Source organism: Rousettus aegyptiacus, unplaced genomic scaffold (assembly GCF_014176215.1).
Source record: "Rousettus aegyptiacus isolate mRouAeg1 unplaced genomic scaffold, mRouAeg1.p scaffold_m13_p_6, whole genome shotgun sequence".
NCBI classification, from domain to species: domain Eukaryota; kingdom Metazoa; phylum Chordata; class Mammalia; order Chiroptera; family Pteropodidae; genus Rousettus; species Rousettus aegyptiacus.
Genome location: NW_023416309.1, coordinates 54156869 through 54180226, shown reverse-complemented (window position 1 = coordinate 54180226; position 23358 = coordinate 54156869). Strand labels below are relative to the sequence as shown.

Here is a 23358-nt window from a genome sequence, read left to right as displayed (position 1 = left end):
AATTTCCTGTGGTCCATATTATTTTCCTTATTAGATGTCATAGATATGTTCCATTCGGATATTGAGTCAAAGTGTGGCCAGGATCACAGGGCTCTATTGGGAGGCATTGTTGGGAGCTGTGTTTCTTGCTTGGGCTTCAAGTCCATGTACTTGGGGCTGTGTTGGGCTGGGTTTGAATCCTTGCTCTGTCAGCCAGTGGCTGGGCCCCCTCGTGTGAGTTACCTAATGCTCTGAACGTCCCGCCTGTAAAACGAAGGTCAGACCTCCTAAGACTGACCGAGCGCAGTTGCCGGCTCATGCGCGCTTACCTCCTGTCATTTCCCTTTGCGTGCTGGTGATCCGGGAGGTCCCAACCACAAACCACAGCGAGATGGTGGCGCTGGCCATAGAGTACGTGGGACAGATCTTGGGCCACCAGCCCTCAGTCTGCCAGGCAGGAACCAACTCCCAGACCCACCTTTTGAATGAAGTATGATGGTCATTGAAAGGCCGTCGCCTCTCTCCTGGGTATCTCTTGTGATAGAGTCCAAAGAACCTGAGAGTAGAGGAAGGTGAAGGGCGCTGATCCCATATCTGCATCCGATCAGTCGGAAGGAGCCCTTGACTTGCCTCCCTGTTTGTCTCGGCATTTGCAGCGTCACCCTGAGATTGTCAGAGAAGTGTTTCATTACTCTAGAAGGAGCTCATATGCAAATTTGGAAGTTCTACAGTGGTGAGCTTTTCCAGAGACAATGTGATGAGCTGTTTGGGAGGAGAGGTAGCTTTCACGTTTCGTTTCCTAGCGGCCAGTTTAGAGAGATTACCATGCACCATAAGTTAGAAGCAAATAATTGTACAGATATTATCCTGTTAGTGTCAAGGAAAAGTAGTTTCCAGTTTATTTGTGTACTATAGTGAGACCATTCATTCATTCATTTACTCATTCATTTATTCATTCAGGGCTTGTTTACTGGTGAGGCACCAGAGAAAACACAAAGAATGGGTTCTTTACCTGTGGAAAGTGGAGAGGGTGCTTCTAGTGAGAGCCCTTTCAGCTCCACAGTTCGATTATACAAGTGGGCGGATGGGTGTGCACCGTCCTGTGTATATAGGGCTGAGTTGGGGAGCTGCAATCGTATTGTAAGCAATGGCAGCCCTTAGGTTCAGTCCATAGTTTTTGCCATTCGTGACTCCGCAGCCAACCGTGGGAGTCTGTCTGTGCTGGCCGGTTAGCTCCCACCCCGGGACACCCCCAGTGTGGAAAATCTGAGTGCTGAGCGTTTCAAAACAGCATTTTGCACAAACGTAGGTGGAGCAGATTTCCAATGAATGAAGGCTATTTAGAAGCCGTTTATTAGATGGGAGGCAGAAGTTACACAAAGGAAGGATTGTTATGCTTGTCGTAGCTGGGCGATAGGACATAAATTAGCCATTTTTCCAATGCAAATGTTTATTTTCTACCAAGATATTAAATTTAATTTTAGTTCAGCATAGAAATGGAGTGACCTCAGCATAGCAAACGTTGCCCTCAGTCTTTGCTTAGCTTTTGCAAACCTTGTGTGCTTACCAGAAATACTGTTTACTGAGGTCAGCTCAGTACTTTGCTGTGTTATGCTTACGTGAAAAAATCACATTCACACATATTCCAAAGACGACTTCATTCTGTTGTTTTCTGGAATGCCCAAGGATAATATATGTCTATTAGTAATGTGTGTATAGAGCTTCTGACCTTAGAATGTAGTTTATTGTGTTCACTTTGGATTTTCTTCATTATTAATTTTGGGTATTCGTAAGGGTTTTTAAATTGTCACGTCCAAAAAAAATCCCCCCTAATTTTTAAAAAACTTTTTTTTGCCTTTAGTGAAAAAGGAGAGATCCCTTGAAATGCGTTTAAGTTTCATATCATGTAACTTGGCCCTAGAATGTGACCGTAAAATCCACTGGTATTTGAATGATGTACAAGGATTTTAAAGACATCACTTCACTGAGACAAAAAAAATAACATAAGAACAGCTTTAAGGTTTTCTTTGAGACATTCTGAATTATGAATATTCTCTTGGCTCAGGATCAGAAGTCCCACCTTGTTAGCACTTAGGAAAGCTGACCACCTCACTAGCATGGATACCCTCCGTAAAGAAAATAAATCCAGAATACAAATGTGAAATTGAATAGCTGTTCCGCAGTAATTGACATTCTCCAAAACGTCACTAAGAAAATACTTAAGCGCGTGTGTACCCCGTGTCTCATTAGTTCCATATGATAAACGCCCTACGCTTTTGCAAGCTGCTGAAAGATTTTTATATTTAGTTCTGGAATTTCCCTCGCTGCACCCCTTCACCAGATGCCGTGTGCTAATCCCCTATTTACACATTTAGGCTGACGCTGGGCAAACCCCTGGGGGAAGGTTGCTTTGGGCAAGTGGTCATGGCTGAAGCAGTGGGAATCGACAAAGAGAAGCCCAAGGAAGCGGTCACTGTGGCAGTGAAGATGTTGAAAGGTGAGTGGGGAGGGGGTTGGTCGGGGGTGGGGGTAGGTGGGGGTGGGGCAAGGGCAAAGGCTTATCAAGAATGTTCCTTTTGTGGCATGTGAACTCTATCGTGGCAGGGGGTCAGAGAGCACATAGTTGACCTAGGGGGTTGAGGAGTTTTCAGTATAAATCAGCATCTTGGACAGACTATTTATCTTGAGCTGTGTGCACTTATAAAAAAGAAAGAGCCAGTTTTGTCAGAAACTGGTAGCCTCCTAAGTTATTCTTCGACTCCTCGTAGAGGCCAGTGCTTTGAAAGTACCAAGTGACACATACTTGGTTAATTTAGATGAGTGTTGGTACACTGGTGTCTGAACCCAAACCTTAATTTACAAGTTAAGGAAAATTGGCACTGTTGGAGGGAGCAAGAGGGCTCAGGGAGAGGAGGCCACACTTCTTTTGTGAGAGGAACGAAGGGGAAATGACACTGGTCTGGGAGCATCAGGTGGAAAGCGGGAAGAGTCCTAACAGGATTGGCGCTGGTGCGGGACCTCCCGGGACGTGTTAACAGTTACCGCGAGATGTAAACAGTTATAGCGAGATGAAAACGCCGAGCGATGTTCCCAGAAGCTGAACGTTTCTGCGTGAACCTTCCCGCCCTGCACCGCGCCTGGGTGCAGGCGCATGAAGAACTTATAACTGTTAAGTGCTTCCTTCCGTGGCCTTCCTTTGTACGAGGAGTTAGGGGAACGGTCACATGATAAATACCGTTGTGGGGATCTCAGAAAGCACAGCCCCAGCTGAGTTTTTCTCGTGGATCCGGGCAGAGAGGGCTGCTCTTGGGATACCGGATATGGGGTACCGGAGGTCTTGTAGGGATTTGGACTTTTGGTGATTTCTCCTGGGCGAGTCATCACATACATAGCGGGCTGGAAATAGTCAAAAAGATGTTGATTTTTTTAAAGCTCTTGATCGGGGTGGCTTCCAAGGAGGACCAGGGTGTTTTGAGCTGCTCCCCACCTTGGGTGTGTGTGCTAACCCCCCATGTGTTGGCTCCATCAGTGGAGGCTGCCACCTGCTTGCATCCTGTGTAGCCTGGGCATTGCGGACCCTTGCCTTTCTGCATGCCAGGTGTGGTGGGCTGTGTGCCTCGCACAAACTGGCCTTGGCAGCCTCTGGCCACAAACCAGGGGTGAGTGGGGAGAAAGGCCCAGGCTTCCTGTCTCTGCAGGACCTCGATTTCAGTTCTGTCACTCAGAAGTACTTGGGATATTGCAGAAAGTGGGTTCTGTTTGTCTGGTTACACCCAGGCAGGCCTTCCCTATTAGGATGGAGGAGGACATGAGCCTCAGAGCTTTGTGATGGGGCCTTTTCTTTTTTTATAGCCAGTGGCGCTCAGAGACTGGAGGAGAGAACACAGGTGTGGCCCCTTCCTTTGTACATGTCAGTGTGGATTTTACACTTCAGTCGACTGTGTTGCACTTCCTTTTGTGAATCTCAAAAGCTTTTTGCAACACGGCTCCTCGTCAGCCCAGATTTTCCCATATTGAATTAGCTCAAAGGCCAGGGGGAGGGGAGCATATGGAAAAAGTCTTGCCACTTTTTAGGAGCTAATGATGAGTCCACGGGTGCAGGACCTAAGCCATCCTTGCTTGCTTACGGAGGTGGAGCAGAGGTTCAGAAAACTACTTTTTTTTTTTTCAAGATGGCGATCACAGCTTCTTTTGTGAGGTCCGTGGAAGACATTGGGTCTCCACTCATTCAAAATACGTGTGCACACACTCACACGTTTGCGCATAATCATGGGGAGCCCGTCGGACCCATCCGTGAGCGCGCTCAGGGCGGCGAGGGCGCGGGGTGGCAGCGCTTGGTCTGCAGTGGTTTGAGATGCCCCGTCTTCCTTTTCCTCTCCAGATGTCCTCACCATCACTCGCAGTCCCTGTGGCATTCATTGTGGTTTTCTGAGGCGCCTTAGATCTGCCAGAGGACGAGATGATTTCACGAAAGAGTTAGACACCCCACGTTTGTGAAGTTCGCTGGCAAATAATTGGCTTTAGCGTCAGAGGCCTTACATTCTAGGTCTGACTTTTGACCCGGTTGACCTCGAATTAACTATTTGACATGGAGCAGGGCAGTTCCCTGTCTGGGCCTTTGCCCCCTCACCAGTAAAATGAGGGAGATGATTTGGAAAAAGTCGTCTCTGGTCCTTTAATTTCATGCTGTTTCACCTACGTTTTTTTTGGCAATTAACAGCAACAGTCGGCGGGTTAGAAGAAACTAACGGATTTTTAATTTTGCCTAACGTTCGTAGATGATGCCACGGAGAAGGACTTGTCTGATCTAGTGTCAGAGATGGAGATGATGAAGATGATTGGAAAACACAAAAACATCATAAATCTCCTCGGAGCCTGTACTCAGGATGGTGAGTAGGAGGAAAAATGCTTTCATCCAGATTCTCCGTGGGTCAGCGTTAGCGTCATTTGGGAAATGGTTGGAGTTTTGGATTTGCTCCTGGGGCACCTCAAGTGCATGTTTCAAGTTCTCTTTAAAATCCCCTAGGAAGCTGTTGCTGGCCCTGAATACAAAGGGGACTCTGTGGCTGTAGCTGGGGGACCGGGGAAGGCAAGGGTGGGTGCTGGGCGACTTTGGACAGGAGGGCCCGGAATATCCTGCCGTTTGTGGGGCACTTGGTTTGGAGGGTGTTTGGGAAAGGCAGTCTCCTCATGTTTTTGATTTATGAGTGCTGAGAGAAATTTCTCAAAATAAGGTTCTGTGTTTTGGTTGACAAGTTCTCTTAAAATGGAGTTTGAGGAAGCCAGGTCTTACTCTGGGCAACAGATGGCTGGGCTTCCAAGATGGGCTTAAGAGAGGAGTGAGGTGTGAAGGGACACAGTACTGACCTTTGGAGGAGAAAGACCCTTGCCCCTCTCATCAGAGCTAGCTGGCACTTTGGGAACCAGCTGGACAATAATAAACTGAAAATGCCTGCCTTTGTCTCAACAAGTTGTCTCGTAGGTCTAGACCACGAGTTGGAAGACTTTTTCTGTCAAGGGCGATTGCAAATCCTTTCAGCTTTGTGGCGACTACTAACTTCTGCTGTCATCGTGTGAATTTCTGCCACAGCCAATACAGAAACGAATGGGCCTGGCTGCATGCCAAAAAAAAAAAAAAAAAAAAAGTTACTTACATAAAAACAGACCATGGGCAGGATTTAGCCCGTGGGCTGTAGTTTGCCAGCCCCTCATCTGTGGAGAAATGATTGCACATGCGTATGAGGAATGCACAAGAATGTTCATTGTGCACTGTTTGTGATGGTCAGAATCTGGAAGCATTCTATAGGAATGGATAAACACAGCGGTCCATTTCTGTGGTGGAATATATAGGCTTACCTTGTAGACACTGTGGGTTTGGTTTCAGACCACTGCAATAAAGCAAATCATACCAATTTTTTGGTTTCCCAGTACATATAAATGTTATGTTCACACTATACTGTAGTCTGTTAAGTGTGTAGTAAAATAACATTATGTCTAAAAAAATAATGTACATACTCTAACTAAAAACCGTTTTATTGCTAAAAAATGCTGACCATCATCTGAGCCTGCAGCGAGTCATGATCCTTTTGCTGGTGGAGGGTCTTACTTCGATGGTGGTGGCTTTCGACTGATCAGGGTGGAGGTGGCTAAAGGTTGGGGCAAATGGCAAATTCTTAAAATAAGACAACAAGGAAGTTTGCCATTGTCAACTGAGTCTTCCTTTCTCTTGAACACTTCTGAGCCATTTTAGAGGTATTAGTTGGCCTAATTTCGATATTGTCCTAAGGAATAGAGAGGCCCAAGGAGGGAGGAGAGTTGGGAGGGATGGCCAGTCGGACACACACAACATTTATGGATTACTTTTGTGATCTTATGTGGGTGTGGTTTGCAACACCCCAAAACAATTACATTTGCAGCATCAAAGATCACAGATTTCCATAACAAATATAATAATGAAAAGTTTGAAATATGAGAATTACCAGAATGACACAAAGTGAGCGAGAGCTGTTGGAAAATGGCTCCGACATGATCCACACAGGGTCACACAAATCTTTTATTTGTTAAAACACACACACACACACACAATATATGTGAAGTACAGTAAAGTAAAGCTCAATAATGAGGTATGCCTGTGTGTAGCTGTTGAAAGGAAGCATCTAGATTTTTTATCAACCTGAGTGGATTTCACAAGGATATCATATAATAGGAAAATGTCGCAGAGTCGTATATCTTTATCATTCACTTATGTGATTAAGAATAACACACTGTTTATCGATACATATGTGTATGGAAAAGTTGAACTGGAAGAAGCAAATTCGTGATATCCATTGCTTCCCAAGAGGGTACAGGCGAGAGACCCAGGGTGACAGGGGAAGGATGCTCATGTGACTCGAAGACTGTTGAGGCTGTCTTGACCAAGTGTCGACTGTCATTTTGGGGTGATTAGAAAGCAGGCGTTCTAGTTTTGTGTGTGCTTTTCTGTGTGTTTAAATTAAAACCATCAAACAACAGTCCTGGGTTGTGATCACTAAATCATAGAACCCAGGGCAGATCCTGGGTTCGCTGCCTTAGGGAGCATGTCTCCTCTACCCACAGGGCCGCTCTACGTCATAGTTGAGTACGCCTCGAAAGGCAACCTCCGTGAGTACCTCCGAGCCCGGAGGCCCCCTGGGATGGAGTACTCCTACGACATAAACCGTGTTCCCGAAGAGCAGATGACCTTCAAGGATTTGGTGTCGTGCACCTACCAGCTGGCCAGAGGCATGGAGTACCTGGCTTCCCAAAAAGTGAGTCCTTCACGTTCTCGATTGGGTGGATGCCAGTTAAAAATGTCTTTGAAGAAAACAGGTCATTGGATGTGTTCATTTGCCACATCAAGCCCTCGCCTGTCTTGCGCAACCTGGAAAATGTTTATCGCATTATTCACATTAGGGTTAAAAACCGACGCACCTTAATAAACCTTTGGTGGCACTGCAGAGGTGAGCAGAAAAGACGTCCCCTCTCTGAGACAAGTTTGAGTGTGACCATCCCAGGATGCAGCCCTCCAGGTTGAGAAGAGCTGGTTTAGGGCACACTGCCATCGATTCTGATGATCTGGGGGCTTTATTTGTTTGATAGTTATTGAGTTTTTGGACATAGACTTTTGGTGGTGTGTTTACATTTTAGACTTTGAAATATGCTAAGAATAAAGGTCAAGGGGGTGGTATTTTGTTAACTGAGTCCTGGATATTATTTGGGTTTATTGTGTCTCATTTAGCGGGATGAGCTTCTGCAGTTAGACGTGGGCCAGGTCTCCTGAGGTGAAGCCCCTGCATTCCGAGAATGCCACTTGCAGTGGAACTTTAAACATTTGAGTTATTCCAAAGGCAGTCAGATAGGTGCCCAGATGTCCTCTGGGGCATTTAGGATGACTCAAGACTCCCACACATGGGTGGTGGTGGTGGCTGGGGTGGAGTTTGCACAGGTACCTTGTTGGGCAGAGGTTTTGGGGATCAGAGCCTACCTGCCCTGGACCTCGATGCAGCCACAGGAATTCATTCCTTGGGTCCCCAAAGAAGAGAGAGCATCTGGCTGCCAGGGACCCGCTGTCACCTGGGGGCCGGGCTGGGTCACGGCCGTGCCAGTTCCACGGGTGAGCGAGGCTTCCCCGGTCAGGTCACGCAGCGTGGGTGGGTGGGGGCGGCCGCGTCACAGCGGCCACCCAGGAGCAGGGCCAGACCTGCCACACCCTCTGGTTTGTGTTGTTTGTTTTGTTTTGTTTTTTGTTTTCGAGGGTGTCCAGTGTTGAAGACTTTTTCAGACTTTCTCCCCGCCTTGTAAAGTCTCCCACTGTATAGATTTTAGAAAAGCACACTTTTGCGTGCGCACACACAGGGGGAGTCTGCCAGCTGAAAAGGCTTTGGCACGAGGAGACAATTGGATCGAGAAAGTGGGACATTTGACAAGACACTGCTCCAAAGCGTCAGCGTCACGAAAGATAGAAAATGCTGGGGAGACAGTCCCAGGTTAAAGGAGGCCTGAGGGGTGCGACTCCTATGTGTACATGGGGGATCCAGACGGGGCCCCGTTTGGGGTGGGATGTGGGCGGGGGACAGCTTTGACAAAGGATGTGGCCGAGCAGTCGGAACTTGTACAGGGACTGTGTGTTAGATAGTGAGACTGCCTCAGGGTCAAATCCGGGGCGTGGCGATGGTGGCCTTCGCCTCCTGTAAAGGTAGGAGTCACACGCTCAGGTGTTTAGATGTGAAGTGACAGCGAGGTCTGCAACTCACTTTTCAATGCTTCACCATAAAATGTGTGTGTTTGCACACCTGCGTGTGGGGAGGCTGGGCGTGGAGAGAGAGCGCAGGTAAGCATAAGCAGTGCGTGGCAAACGTGGCCATCCAGTGCTCTCTTTCGCCTTTCCTGTGGCCGAGAAGCGTCCCTGAGGAAACCCTGGTGAGGGCAGCCCGCGGCCCACTCTGGCCCGCTGCTCTCAGTTGCCCCGGGCCCTCCCCACGTGGCGGGACCGCGGAAGCATTTTTTTTGGACTCAGTGGGGCACTGCTACTAATACAAAATGGGTAGGAAGGCTGGTCTGGTCAATTTTTTTGATCCTGAATGAAGATTTCTGCGCCTTCCTGATTCCGATGTCTTGTGCCCTGTGGTTGGGCTCTCACATGAGGTCACCAGAATGGACATAGTCCTTCACCTCTCGGAGCGTGAACTATGCGTGGCAGTAGGAGGGATCACCTGTAAATGTGGGAATAAAAATAAGTGTAAGAAGCTGAGAAGAATGCTGTGGAGGAAGCAGACGACGGGGGGTCAGGAACAGTGGGGACTCGGGTGGTTAGGGAGGAAGGTGGCTGGTGAGCACTCCCGCAGAGGGACACGCTGTCGGAGACTCTAGGGGGGAGAGGAGGGGGCGAGATGCGGCTGGAGTCAGGCCAGCTCATTCCCGTCTGCAGACCCAGGCAAGGACCCTGGGCCATGCCCTCGGCGCCGTGGGGAGCCACCGGGGGTCGGGGAGAGGGGCGTGAGCAGGTCTGTGCTGGGAAGCTCCTTCTTGGGTCGTGTGCACAGCTGATTGGAAGCTCTGAGTCCCGTGAAAGGTGATGGTGGTTTGGACAAAGGTTATTAGCTCCAAAGACAGTGGAGAAGTGGATTGACTTAGGACGTCTTTTGCTCTCGGGATAGTGGCTGGGTTGACTAGGTACAGGAGGGAGAGGACGCCTGGGTTTCCAGCATGAGAAGCCGCGAGCTGGCGCAGCGTCCCAGGATGGGGATGGCTGGGTGGCGGTCGGGGGAAGATGGCAGGCATAGGTGTTGTTGGACGTTTCAATGCGTGTTTAGAATACGTCTTGAGGATCATGAGGGCAGATGTTGACCAGGAAGCTACAGGCTGAAGCTTGGCTCTGAGTGTTGGGTTGTGCATTTGGAGCCAGAAAATGAAGGTATAGTTTCCAGCCATGGGAACGGATGAGGTCATTTGCTGGGGGTGGGGGTTAGTGGTGCGCGTGAGGCTGAGAGGAGGGGGTCTAGAAGCTGGAGTCAAACCTCCCAAAAGCTCAAATCTGGAGATTGTCTAAAAGAGCAGGATATGGCAGTGGAGGCTGAGGAGACTCAGAAGCAGGAAGGAGCCCAGGACGGGGTTCCCAGAGGCCACGGTAGAGTTTCGGGAAGGCGGGCGGTCAGCTGTGGGTCCTTCTGCTCAGAATGAGAGAAGAATGGGCGTTGATCTGGCTGACGGAGCCAGGGGCGGTCCCCCCGTTGCACCCCGGCCCCGAGGACTCTGAGGTCCCTCCTTTGTTAGAGCTGAGAGAGCTAGGAGTCGGATGAACTTTGCGAAACACAGCAAATAAATTGCGTTCTAGAGTGACAGACTGAAAATCCCCTGTTACTGGTGGTACGCTAATAGAACCTGGCATTGGTATTAATCACTGCCACTTTTTGAGACCTTGACGTCTGCCAGCAACAGGGCGAGCATGTTACATACGACATCGTCCATGACCTCGGAACAGCTCTGAAATAGGTATGAGTAAATCCCCATTCTGTGGATAAGGATGCTGAGGACTGCTAGGAAACACTGGAAAGCTTTGAGCCAGGTGTGTGTGAGTCTCTGCCCTCATTTCCGAGATGGGGACTTGTAGGTCTACAGAGTAAAGGGGCTGGTCCAGCCCTGACCCTTGGTCCTCCACCCACCCACTTACCCCCTGCTATCAGGTAATGCCCGCCCCTCTCCGAACCGAGGGGAGGACCAGCAGGACGGCCCGTGTCAGGGCTCTGTTCACTGACGGGTGTGGGGTGGAGGGCGGTGGGGGGAGGCAGAGCGTAGACGGGACAGAGTCGTGTGTCCTTGGGGCTTTGCAGGGTTCCAGGACACCTTGCTCATGGCACCCGCAAGTAAGGATTTAGAGCAGGTTCGAAGTGGCGGATGAAGACCTTGAGAGTGGCCCCCCCGCTGGAGCCCGCTTCCAGGGCTGGGGGGCTCATCTGTGAAGAAGCCGAAGGAGTCTCGCCCTTGCCCTCGCAGTGGGTGGCCACGAGCTCGTGAGGGACCTGGGTCTGGAGGAAAGGGCACTAAAACAAACTCCAGCTTTTCCGTCCCATAGCTTGCCACGTGACCGAATGCGACTAGGCGTGCAGAGGCCCCCAGCGCACTGTCTGTCTGGGTCACGGGGGGGGGGGGGGCTAGCCTTCCTTCCCTTAGCGACTCATCGACCCTCACTTATTAAGGAAATGGAGGACCAGGCAGGGGAGCCTCGTTCTGCAGAGTGGCCAGCTCTCCGCGCTGGAGAACCACTCGGATTTCTGCACGTGATGGGAATTAGGCTTGACTTAATTTTCTTTTTCTTGGCTTTGGTTCCAAGTCTCTTCTTGCTTAGTCCAGAGGGTGGGCTCTGGCGTTCCCTGGTACCCTGGGAGGCAGGGGGTGGGTGCCGGATCCGGCTCTTACGGAGAAGATGGTGGAGGCCGCTGTCGTGGTGTCTCTGAGTTGAGCCCCGCGTGGCTGGAGCCCAGCGCATGGGAAGCCAGGTTCTGCTGACCACACGCCGGCCACACGCACAGAGACGGTGTCGGCAGGGAGCTGCCGGAGGAGTTGGGCCCAGGGTTCGGAAGTTCAGTCTGAAGAGGCCTCCAAAACCAGGAGCACAGTGCACTGCGCACCCCAGCCGGCTCCCCAGCCGGCCCTGGGAGCTCTCACGGTTCCCGCTTCCGCCCTGGCCGGACTCAGGCACAGTCATGGGGTTTCCTGCTTTCTCTTTTCTGATCTTAGCCCATCCGGGGGCCACAGATGTGTATGAGAACGAGGACCGAGAAGGGGGCGGGCGCAGGCAGAAGAAGTCCTCATTTATTCTTCAGAGTGTTTGGCTTGCTCCGTTTTCATTTGTTCATTTCGCAGAGTGCCCGTGTGAAATGGGCCCCACTTCACCCCGTCACGTGGATGGATGAGGCTCCGTACGATTGCTAACCTATGCTGGGGACCTGTGTAAAAGCGTTTGACAGGGATATTTGTTGGCTGCTTTATACCTTTTCCAAAAACGGGGTGATGATTTGGGGCCCTAATCACCATGAATCGTGATGAAATCTTGGTATACTAACTAAAATACAGCTAAAACACCGCAGCTTACAAAGTGTGTCGTTTGTAGAAAGGAAAACTAGAACTTATAGTCACTAGAACTATGAAACTGAAGAGTCGGCATCAGGACCACACACCAGCGTTTTTTGCCCCCATGTACGGGGCAGACATAGGCTTGGGCCTAGGAGTTGTGCTAGGACTGGACTGAGAATATGGATAGACAGTTATTGGCCATGATACAAGGCAAGAAAGGACATGATCAGTTCTTTCAGAAACACAATGTGCAGGAAGCACAGAAGGCACAGATAGGGCTGAGTTTGGGAGCGTGGGGACCTGTCAGGTAGGCAGTGTGGCTGTGTGTGGGTTTGGGGGATGGGCGGTGATGACGGTCTGGCATTAGCAGGTAACAGTGGGAATGGAGTGGGGTGGACAAATTAGAGAGGCATTTGGGGCTTGAAATCAGCAGAACTTGGGAGGAGTGTGTAAAGAATTCTGGCATGTGCCTCGCTGACCGAGAGAGACCAAGAGGATAAGAGCAGGAGTAGGGACCTCAAATTTGAGGTGCCAAAGGGCCATCCAAGTGGAAATGTCCCACAGCCCGTGGCAAATGAGAAGACGGGTTGGGGAGAGAGGAACTGTGTGAGCTAAGAGAAGGCACGGGTTGGAACCCGGTGGGGGGGACTGTTTTCACAAACGAGCAAGAAATGAACGGCGTCTGGAACAGCAGAGAGGGGAACATCGGGGTGGCAGAAGAGGACATTTGGGTCTGACAAGTTCTTCGCAGTCGTTAGGAGGAACGAGATGGGAGCAGGTTGCAATGTTTGAGGAGGGACCAAGAGGCGAAGACCGTGCGATGTTGGAGTCTATCCAGCTCTTGTGAAAGTTTGGCTGTAAAGGACAGAAGATCGGGTGTTGAGATAAAAGATGTTAGGATAAAATCGACCACAGATCTCGTAGGAGGCAGGCCATGGATGTTGGTCAGCTGCGAATAAAGGAGGATGGCGACTTAGGCTGTGCTCTTTGAAAACATTGGGGCCTTGGTTTTTTATTTTTAACTAGAAAAGAGATACCAGTTTTCGAGTTAAGATGTATTTTCTGTGTTATAAGACGTGAGTGCATTTTTTATTCTCGAAGCATTTTAAAACGAGTTTGTTTTTTTTTTTCTTTTCTCGATTTCAGTGTATTCATCGGGATTTAGCGGCCAGAAATGTTTTGGTAACAGAAAACAATGTGATGAAGATAGCAGACTTTGGACTGGCCCGAGATATCAACAACATAGACTATTACAAAAAGACCACAAACGTAAGTCTATGGCAGGGATATGGCGGGGAGCGGGAAGGGTGGTGCGGAATGTTCCAGAAGAAAGACGATGGGCGTTCAGAGCTGGAAGCCCTGACGAAGGCTCATTTCTCTGCCCTCCACGTCTGTTCTTGTGCCCTAACTCTTCACAGACTTCTCAGTGAGCAAATTTAGGCCGTATTTAAGAAACTTTTAATATATATGAGACACACAGATACAGAATAATCTGCTGCCTCTAGGATCTTCATAAGGCTTTTTGTCAAGAACTTTCTTAGCAAAAATATTAGGGTTTGGGAATGTCTGGGTCAGTTTTGCCTAGATGTTGGTCAGCGTGCATCTGCGTGCTAGGGAGATTGATGATAACGAGAATCCAAGGAAACACATGTCCCTTTTTAATGTGCCCAAATCTATGCATCTCACACATATGTGTAGTCCCAGTTGGGCCTGACCAGTGAAAATCATTAGGGCATCAGCTCTTAAAATAGGGCAGAGCCCGGCTGAGCCCGTAAACTGGTTTCAGTATATTTTTTCATTTCTCTCACACGCGCAGGGGCGACTTCCGGTCAAGTGGATGGCTCCAGAAGCCCTTTTTGATCGCGTCTACACCCATCAGAGCGATGTGTAAGTAACGCCCTTTTCTCTGGCTTCTGCATGGGATCGAATTGCAGAAATAGGGCCCGTTCTTCGCCCTTCTTCATTCGTTGGCGCCTGCCGCGTTTCACACATGCGTAGAGGGTGCAGGAGCTAGCCTTAGAAAGGACGGATTTTATGGTAGGCTGGCAACCAATGCTCTGTTACTAATCTGCCTGGCTTCAAAGTCACAGGACATGGGTCCGCTCAGCTCCTCTTGTCAGGGCAGAAGCCTCACCCCCTCCCCCAGCAGAGCTGCTGTCTAATTTGCCAGGCCGTTGGCATGTTCTTCACTGTCTTAATGAAGGGGCCCTGACACTTTGCTCCTGGTCATCTCAGGTTCGTCCTTAGCGGGGTGAGGCTGAGTGGGACACAGTCCTGCTCAGGTCATCTCTGCAGGGCCCACTTACTCTGTTTATCCTCTGAAAAAATTCTGATCTTGGCACCCTTGATGATTATAGAAATATAGTGAAAACCGTATACTATTTCTCTCTGTTATGAAACACTTAAAAATACACTCAAAGTCAGGCTCCAACTGGTATTTTAGAATTGGAGATTTGGTTGAAAGAATTTACACTGTTGTAAGAAGATTGGGTGAAAAGTACAGAAAATCTCTACTGTTTTTCCAGATTTTCACGAGTCTCTTAATTATTCCAAAATAAAAAGTCACAAAACAAAAACAAAAACAAAAAACAGCGGAGCTGTGTTGTGAGTGCGCGGGAGGGTTTCCGGCGTGGGTGCCGGTGCCGGGCCGTTGCGGGGCAGCCCCCTCAGGCCTGGCGGGGTGGCGTGACAGCTCCCATGTTGCAGCCCCACCTGGGTCACGCTGCCACTCTGGCCCTGCACACACGGCGCGGGGTCATTTCCGAAACTTGCTCTGAGAGCGTCAGGAAGGCTGTGTCCGGCGCCACAGCGCGTCGGGAGAGGCAGGGGTCTTGGCACACATTGAGCCTCTGAACGAGGCTCAGAACGTCCCGCTGTAGGTCTCTGCCGGGTCACGTACAAATTGTGCCCTGAGGGACGTTTTCAGTTTCTGTCGTGTGAAACTCGCCCGGGGCACAGGGCTCGTCCATCCTAACCAATGCCAGCCTGGTGCCAGCGTCCTTCACGACGTGAGCGAGTCATGAACCTCTGTGCCCTCAGATTCTCCCCTGGCCACCTCGGGCAGCTGTAACTTGCAGAATTAACTTGCTGGCCCTGTTCTGTCAGCTGCGCATCCTGGGAGGTCACAGCCCTGGGGCCAGGCACATAGGCCGGTAGAGGCGGTGGACAGGGGCACGAAGAGCTGTGCAGCTTAAGTGTCGAGGTCTACACATTGTCCACACCACATTTAAGACGAATAATTTTAGAGCGACGGGAGGAAAAAAACGCCAATAAGCCTAAGTCTCCACCAAAAAAAAATAAGAGCGATGGTTTACCATCACTTGTCTGTTGTCCGTTGATGGAAAATTTCATTGGGACATCCCAGGTTGTCCTCATTTGGGGATCCCCCTTGGGGGCAGGAAGGGGCATATAGGATGAACGGCAGGAGGGCGCAGGTGGTTTGTCTTCGAACATAAGACGTGAGCGGGCAGTTACTGCCTGAGTGGGCAGGCCTGGCGTTCTGCGGGCGGTAACACTGTTTTACCCCTTCTTTGCAGCTGGTCCTTCGGGGTGTTGATGTGGGAGATCTTCACTCTCGGCGGCTCGCCCTACCCAGGGATTCCCGTGGAGGAACTTTTTAAGCTGCTTAAGGAAGGACACAGGATGGATAAGCCAGCCAACTGCACCAACGAGCTGTAAGGGCCACTGTCTCTCCTGAACCGTGGTGGATGCGCCATGCCAGTAACACCCCTGACTTATTTCTGTTTCCTAAACTTGCTCTAAGAAGAGGAACTGCTGAAGCTTTCTGGGCTCAACCCCAGGACCGAGATAGATAGCTGCACTGGCGGCCTGTGCAGAAGAAAGAGCATCTCTCTGAGGTGTATGGAGGGAGCTTTAAATCAGAGAGGGCGAGACGGGTGCTCTCGCCGAGCCACTGTGCTGCGCCTTGCTGTCGGCTCTCCTCAGAGCGACAGGAAGAGCCATCAGGCCATCCCTCACACGCAGGCTAGAGAGCCACCTCAGGGCGCGGGGTCCAGGAACCAACGCCACCTGTCCCCGCTGGCCGGGCCCGGCCCTGGCGCAGCGAGCAGAGAGGGGGTGCTGCCGCAGCTCCCTGCGACCACCGAGAACGCCAGCGTCGTTTGACAGTGACTACATTTCCTCAGAGCGAATGAACTAGTGTCTGGTCACCTATGTTTTGACTCACATTTTAGTGCAGAGAATTAAAAATTTGTCCAGGTGCCATCTTTAGAGGACCAGAGCTGACTAAAAACAGCGAGCTGGTTTCTAGAAAAACCTACCCCACGCCGTAAGTGGAATCACGTTGTGGTCGTGTCTTGTGCAGTACAATCAAAATTAGTGCTTTGAAAAGGGGTCTCTCCTCCCTCCCCCCAGGATTAACTAAGAAGAGGGATTGTCCCAGGGACGGCAGTCTGTTGTATATCGTTTCCTGGGGATTTTCTGTCTGTAATCTCGTGAGTGCTTTTTGGTGTACAGTGGACGTCTGATGAATGGCCACGTTTTATAGCATGTTATATAAAGGCATGTATTGTGGGCCTTGCTATTCCTATTGCTTTCTTTCTAATATTATAGGAGGCCTGTCGAAACCCATCACCAAGATAAGGCCTAGGAACCCGGGCCTCTCCAAGCTTTACTCAGGAAGTTAAAGTGTAGCCCAGTGACAGCAGATTAATTCTTAAGAACCTTACCTTGAAGTTGCGGTTTTCAAACTTCATTTTTTTTTTTTTTAAACTGAGGAACTTTTGTCCACTCAGATCATTGAAAGAACACCCCAAAGTATCAGGGACAGACGTGAGAAATCCCCGTGACACTGAAAACATAGTATGTCTCTTCTTGGTGGCAGAGGCCCCCTTCTCAGACGTGTCAGGGAGAGACGGCTCTGTGCGTCCTTGTAGAGGAACGAAGCAGTGCATGTTTTGGGAAAGGGACTAACCCCACCCTCCGATCGCGGTGCTCGGGACGTTCAGATGCGTTTTCGTAACTCCGGGCCTCCCTCCGTCTCGCCTGGTAAACGAATCTGGCGCGTGGCTGTGCACCTCGCCCTTCCGGTGCCCACTCACCAGGACACCCGTTGTCCCCAGGTACATGATGATGCGGGACTGCTGGCACGCGGTGCCCTCGCAGAGACCGACGTTCAAGCAGCTGGTGGAAGACCTGGATCGGGTCCTCACTCTCACAGCCAACGAGGTAAGGAGCCCCTTCCGGAGGCCCGTGCGCGGTCCTCGCCGGGGGACCAGCCTCACTCCGTGAGTGCGGCCTCCTCCGTTGCAGTCTGGGGTGTAGCTTCTCATTTTCCCACCGGGGTCAGACAGAGTTAAACTACGTGTTCCTCCCAGATCCTGATTTTTCTCAGAACTGCACTTTGAGAGTTCTGCATCACGAAACCAGAGACCGAGGGGCCCTACGTGAGGCCGCCCCTCTCTGTGGCTTTGGGGCGGTAGGTCCGGGGGGCCGTGCGCCTAGGCTAGTGGGAAGGCCAACGAAATGGCCCAGTGCAGCGTTTGGGTCTGTGTGGGAAGATGCTTGTGGGGGGTGCTTGCGTGCCAATGGGACAGGACTCTGTGCCCTGGTAATTAGTGTGACAGCTGCCAGTGTCCCCTTACCAATGAGCTCAGATGCAGGGAGATCCCTTCCCTCCAGCTTTCCTATAACACGTGGCCCGGTCCTCTGTGACCCCGTCTGGGAGTGGCTTGTGGCTCGTGGTCTCCATCTAAGGGTACGCAGATGTCCAGTTTCCTGTGACAAGTGACTTATACGAAATTGTCTCTCTTGGTAAAATATTTCCTATAAAGTAGTGTACATTTTGTGCCAACGAAACAATGCACTGTTCTGTCACTCACTCTCCGAGCTCAGCCATGTCAGCGGCCACTTCAGTGTGCAGATAGTGGACTCTGTGGCTGCAGAAAGACTGTGGTCTCAGCAGAGAATGAATTTGGGGCATTCGATGAGGATGCAGAGCAGTGTCCCTTCAAATGGGGAAAAAAAAAAACAAGCAAACCCACAGTTGTCTTAACAACAGCAAACAGTCTAAACTTGCCTAAATGTTTTAGAAAACAATACATTTAATTTATTTTTAAATAATACATTTAATAGTTGTAGAGTGATTTAAAAAAAAAAATCAGATGTTGTGATATGAAGCCTTAAGCCAGCAACATTATCTTCTGAGTCTGACTGTGGCTGATAAAGGGAGAGATTGCATTTAAATGAATACAGCTGACCTTCAGAAGTTGAAAGGAACAGTTCAAGGGGGAAAAAAAAAAACCCCAACTTTCTTCTCCTGCCAAAATTGTTGTTTTTAATATAAGTTCCTTTAACCCTAGACTCAGAATCCACTGATATTCCTCTTTTTTGCCTATCAGAGCTGAGCATATACGGCCTCATATAGAAACTGGGAAACACTGAGGTTCCATCTTAATGATCTTATCCCATGCTCAATGCTATATATTTACATGTTTACATTTAAAGCGGGCCCGTTCATACTTAAATTTACATCTAGCATTCTAAAATAAAAAAAAAAGCATAATGCTGTATTGTCTAACAGATATAAAAATCGGAGTTTCTTTTCCTTCCGAAAATCATTCCCATATGCTCGAGGAAAATGGTTCCATTTAGGACAAAATTTCATTTTTATCATCGTAAGCAGAAAGTTCCCTTTTGATGTGGCGGGCATGTTTGCTTCCAGCGGTGCGGTTAATGCTGACGTTGGAAGGACACATCCCCCGTTCTCGGACGGGGCCCCCGTCGCCCGCCAGCCCTGGCGAGGAGCTGGAGCGGGTTTTTTGGTCTTTGGACGTGTCTGGTTGCCAGCATTCTGCGGGCCCTTCGCTGATAACGCGGGAGGCTGGCTCTGCACTTTCCGCCGCCTCCCGGCCAAAGCCGCGTGTCACAGCGCAGTAACGGGCTGCGGGGGTGCGAGCGGAACCACCCCCGTGCGCTCGCCCGGGTGCGGCAGTGGGCCCCGAAGCTCCCCAGTTTAGAAATCTCCTCGTTTCGGAGCGGGGTCTGCAGACCTTCCCTGTGAAGGGCCGGGCAGAGCTTACTTTCAGCTTTGGGGGCCACGTGGTCTCTGTCGCAACAACGGTCTGTGCCTCATACCGAGAGAGCCACCACAGACAGCGCGTAAATGAATGTGTCTGCGTCCTCGAGAGAACTTGACGGACCCGAACGTTTATGTTTTGTGTGAACTTCATGTCATTTTATATAATTTTTAAAAAATGGCCATGAGGTATTCTTTTGATTTTTTTTCCCCTCAAGCACTTAAAAATGTTAAAAAAAAAAACAAACAAACAAAAAAACAAAAAAAAAAACACCATTCTTAGCTCCCAGGCCATCAGGCACAGGCTGGGGCCTCTCACCCTGTCGTTAAGTCAGAGGCGGGATTGTCCCGGGCAGCACCAGGGAATGATGTCAGGGCCAGAGCCCTTTTTGAATTTCAAACCTTTGAAATTGAAACGTAACCTCCATTTTCCTCAACGTTCCTTTAACGTTCCATTATGGATTTAATATACATGAGCACATCCAAGGCTTCTGTGAACCTGTTTACATTTCCAACTCGGAGAGCTTCTGAGAGTAATGAATCACATCTGCGAAATTACCCGCCAAATGAAGACATATTCCCCTTAAATTATCCTAGAAGCTGCAATATAGTCAGATGTAATTCACAAAATAAATATTCATGGTCTCAACTATTCGAAGGATCCTCAGGAATCTGCAGCTCATGCTTTTTCATTGTGCCGGGGCCCGAACATGAACCCTGTGCTCCAGCAGGTCGTTTGGGTCTGCAAAGCAGCGTGACCACTAGCAGTCCAGCGAGGTTCTGGCGTTCGCTGTTGTCAGAGAAAAGCGAAGGGCAGCCCAGAGGAAATGGGGTCGGGGTCTCGAGGCGGGCTTCGCGGGAGCCAGGGTGGGCCGGGTCTCCGAACCTCCAAGGGGTGCCCCTGCCCTGCCCCGCCCCCACTCCCTCAGCCACGTGTCGTGGGCCTGCACCGAAAATAAAAGTCTTTTCTCCCTTCCTTCAGGAATACCTGGACCTCAGTCAGCCTCTCGAACCGTACTCACCTTGTTATCCTGACCCGAGATGAAATAAAACGTCTCTCTCCCTTCTTTCAGGAATACTTGGACCTCAGTCAGCCCCTCGAACAGTACTCACCTAGTTACCCCGACACAAGGAGCTCTTGTTCTTCGGGAGATGACTCTGTTTTCTCTCCGGACCCTATGCCTTACGAACCATGCCTTCCTCAGTATCCACACATAAACGGCAGTGTTAAAACATGAGTGAGCTTGCCTCCCCATCCCCAGACAGAGCAGCGCCAGACACCTGGCTCCGCTGAGCAGGGCGGCCTTGTCTCTGCTTGTATATATGGATCAGAGGAGTAAATAATTGGAAAAGCAATCGGCACACGGTGTAAAGAATTTATACGGTTGGAATCTTGTAATCTTCACCAGGAGAAGAGGAATGTTTCTGGGCAGTGGACTTGCCAGGGGCCACCACGCGCCCGTGGCCCGCTGTGGGTGCTGGCTGTGGAGCAGCCGGACTCGAGGCAGACGTGGCGTTTTGCCTAGCTTGTGAATTTTGTAATAATTGGAGAAAATATATGTCAGCGCACACTTACAGAGCACAATTGCAGTATAGGGGTGCTGGATGTATGTAAATATATTCAAATTATGTATAAATATATATTATATATTTACAAGGAATTATTTTTTGTATTGATTTTAAATGGATGTCCCAATGCACCTAGAAAATTGGTCTTTTTTTTTTTTTTTTTTTTTAAATAACTATTTGCTAAACGCTGTTCTTACACAGAATTTCTTAATTTTCACCGAGCAGGGGTGGAAAAATACTTTTGCTTTCAGGGAAAATGGTATAACATTAATTTATTAACGAATTGGTAATATACAAAAGAATTAATCATTTATACCTTTTTTTGTTGTTGTTGTAATTTAAGTGGCATTTCTATGCAGGCAGTGCGTCAGACTAGTTAATCTATTTCTTAGACTTAACTAGTTATCAGATCTTTTGAAAAGAGAAATATTTACAGAAAATGACTAATTTGGGGAAAATGAGGTTTTGATTTATTTGTGTTTAAACTCTGCTGTCAGACGATTGTTCTTCAACCACCTACATGCCCGTAGTAAAAGAACCGGTTCATGAGAAGTGTTTTGATGTGCAGCTTTGTCACCTGGGCGCATGTAACTGGACTTCCCAAGACAGATGGGACCAGCGTTCGCTTAAAAAGATGCCTTAACCCGTTCCTGCAGGACGGACCTTCGTCGGAGTGATGGGCCGTTCTCTGTCCGGCAGCTGGCCTCCTGCCCTGCAGTTTCACATTAATCAGATTAGCCTGTGTGTTCGCCAGTGAATCTTGATAATGGCTTCCAGGTTTATTGGCGTTAGAGAAGCTTTTTAGGATCTTAACGTCTCATCACCGAAAATCGAAACACTGAATTGTTCTGCTGATGGTTTTGGGGTTACTTCCATCTTTTTAAGGGATTGCTTCCGTCTGATTCTGGCAGGACCTCACCAACAGGTCCGGCCCGATACCAGTGTCAGACAAAACGTTGCCGTGTTATTCATTCTGTATTAAAGTATTGTGTTTTGCTTTCGAAACACCTACTCACTTTGCTGTAGCCACACAACGCGAATGCAGATTACACTGATTGTACGTGTTACCAAATTGGAGAAAGTATTTAATTAAAACCTGTTAATTTTTATACTGACAATAAAAATGTTTCTACAGATATTAATGTTAACAAGACGAAATAAATGTCACGCAGCTTATTTTCGTAATGCTCGTGTCTCACCGAATGGTTTCCCGTGCTCGGAGGTGGCGATTCGGCGCTGACTGGCGTGATTGCAGGAATGGGCGTCGTTTGCTTCAGACGGTGACTTGCGAGAGGGGTCGGCCGAGTCGGGGGTCTCTGGGACGTGTGGCTCCCGTGGGAAATCACAGGAGGTCGGGTCAGGCTCTGGCCCTGTTGCTTGCCGGGCCGTGGGGGAGTCATCGTACCTTTCTGGGTCCCAGCTTCTCCCTGAGGAACAGATGCGGGGTGACATGGGGTTGTGGGGAGAGCTTTACAGATGGGGAGGCGTTGAGGGGATATTGTTCAGAAGGTCCAGATACTGGCGACCTTAAAATTTTTTTAGTCTGGCTTCCGTGCGATGTGCAGAGTAGAATTTGCTTCAAAATTTCAAAAAGACAACTTGAACAAATAGTAAAAAAATTTTTACTTATTTCCACGGCACCAAGAATCTGGAGGGAGACGGCATTTTGCCTGTCGAATGCGAGTCTGTGGCTCAGCATCGTGTCTGCCTGCCGGCCGCCACGCCGGGAGAGTCAGAAACACCCGACTTCTCCCGAACTTCCTTCATGGCCTCAGGACCGGGCGGGGTCATCAGCGCTTGACACGTGCCGTCTCTGGTGTCTTGTGTTGGAGGCTGTTCGTAGTGGCGTGAAGGCGTCACCGGCCATTAGAAAAGTCATCTGCAGTCCTGGTTCCACGTTCGCCAAACTCCCGTGCTGCCTACCGTCAATTTTCAGCGGAGCAGGGTTTTTAGAATCCCACGCCAAAGAACGTGATTTTAAAAACAGAAGCGAAAGCCTTTAATCGCCTGTGTACAGGATGGTGGTTCTACAGGCCCTGGGCATTTTCACCCGCGGACCTCCTGGGTCAGGGTGAGGAAGGACCTGGCTGGTCCTGCAGGTGCACTTAAAGCGAGGCTTCACATCTGTCAGTTCCTCTCTGCAGGTCAATGGTACATATTTGCTTTTGATACTGGAAGGGTAGGTTACGGCTTGTTAGTAGACCATGTCGATTATAATCGTATCCTAGCCGTTGGCCAGTTTAGTTTCAGAATTGAGAGATTTGCCTTCAAGGAAAAGAAGGCAGTGTGGTCCCTGAGCGGGATGGGAAATACTTATTTTTTTGAGACCCACAGGAAATGGGCAGGACATGACAGGAATGCTGGAGCTTGTGGCCCTCTCTCCACCACCAGGGCTAAGGGAGCATTAGCTGAATCGCAGTATGATTGTCATCAGGACAGGAGACCGGTTCATCTGTGAAGGACACAAGAGTCGGGGGCATCTTGATGAGGAAGGGGTAGTTCATGCCTGGCCTGCTGTCTCCAGCTGGGAGGGGCGTAATTCAAGAGGCCACCTCAGAAAGTTCACCTGCTGGAGGTCTCAGGCAAGATGGGGAGCAGGCCAGAGAAGTAGAGCATTCAGGCGAGTCCGGATTCCCTGGGGACCAGGTACCCTTATCAGCCTCTCCATCCTCCCACCAGACCCT

The 23358-nt window shown here is 49.7% G+C and overlaps 1 protein-coding gene across 15 annotated transcripts in view; it reads left to right on the top strand.

Annotated features, from left to right (window-relative positions):
• Positions 1-21859, top strand: part of FGFR2 (fibroblast growth factor receptor 2) — a 97905-nt gene extending 76046 nt beyond the window's left edge. For 14 of the 15 annotated variants that reach the window (XM_016149100.2, XM_016149095.2, XM_016149103.2 and 11 more), the window contains 8 exons: positions 2355-2476; positions 4758-4868; positions 7075-7265; positions 13216-13338; positions 13886-13956; positions 15606-15743; positions 17151-17256; positions 20179-21859. In XM_016149100.2, the coding sequence (XP_016004586.2) occupies positions 2355-2476; positions 4758-4868; positions 7075-7265; positions 13216-13338; positions 13886-13956; positions 15606-15743; positions 17151-17256; positions 20179-20343 (1027 nt within the window). In that variant the 3' untranslated portion in view covers positions 20344-21859. Of the gene's footprint in view, positions 1-2354; positions 2477-4757; positions 4869-7074; positions 7266-13215; positions 13339-13885; positions 13957-15605; positions 15744-17150; positions 17257-20087 lie in introns of all 15 variants that reach the window. The other variant, XM_016149102.2, reaches the window with a different exon arrangement.
• The last annotated feature ends 1499 nt before the right edge of the window (positions 21860-23358 follow it).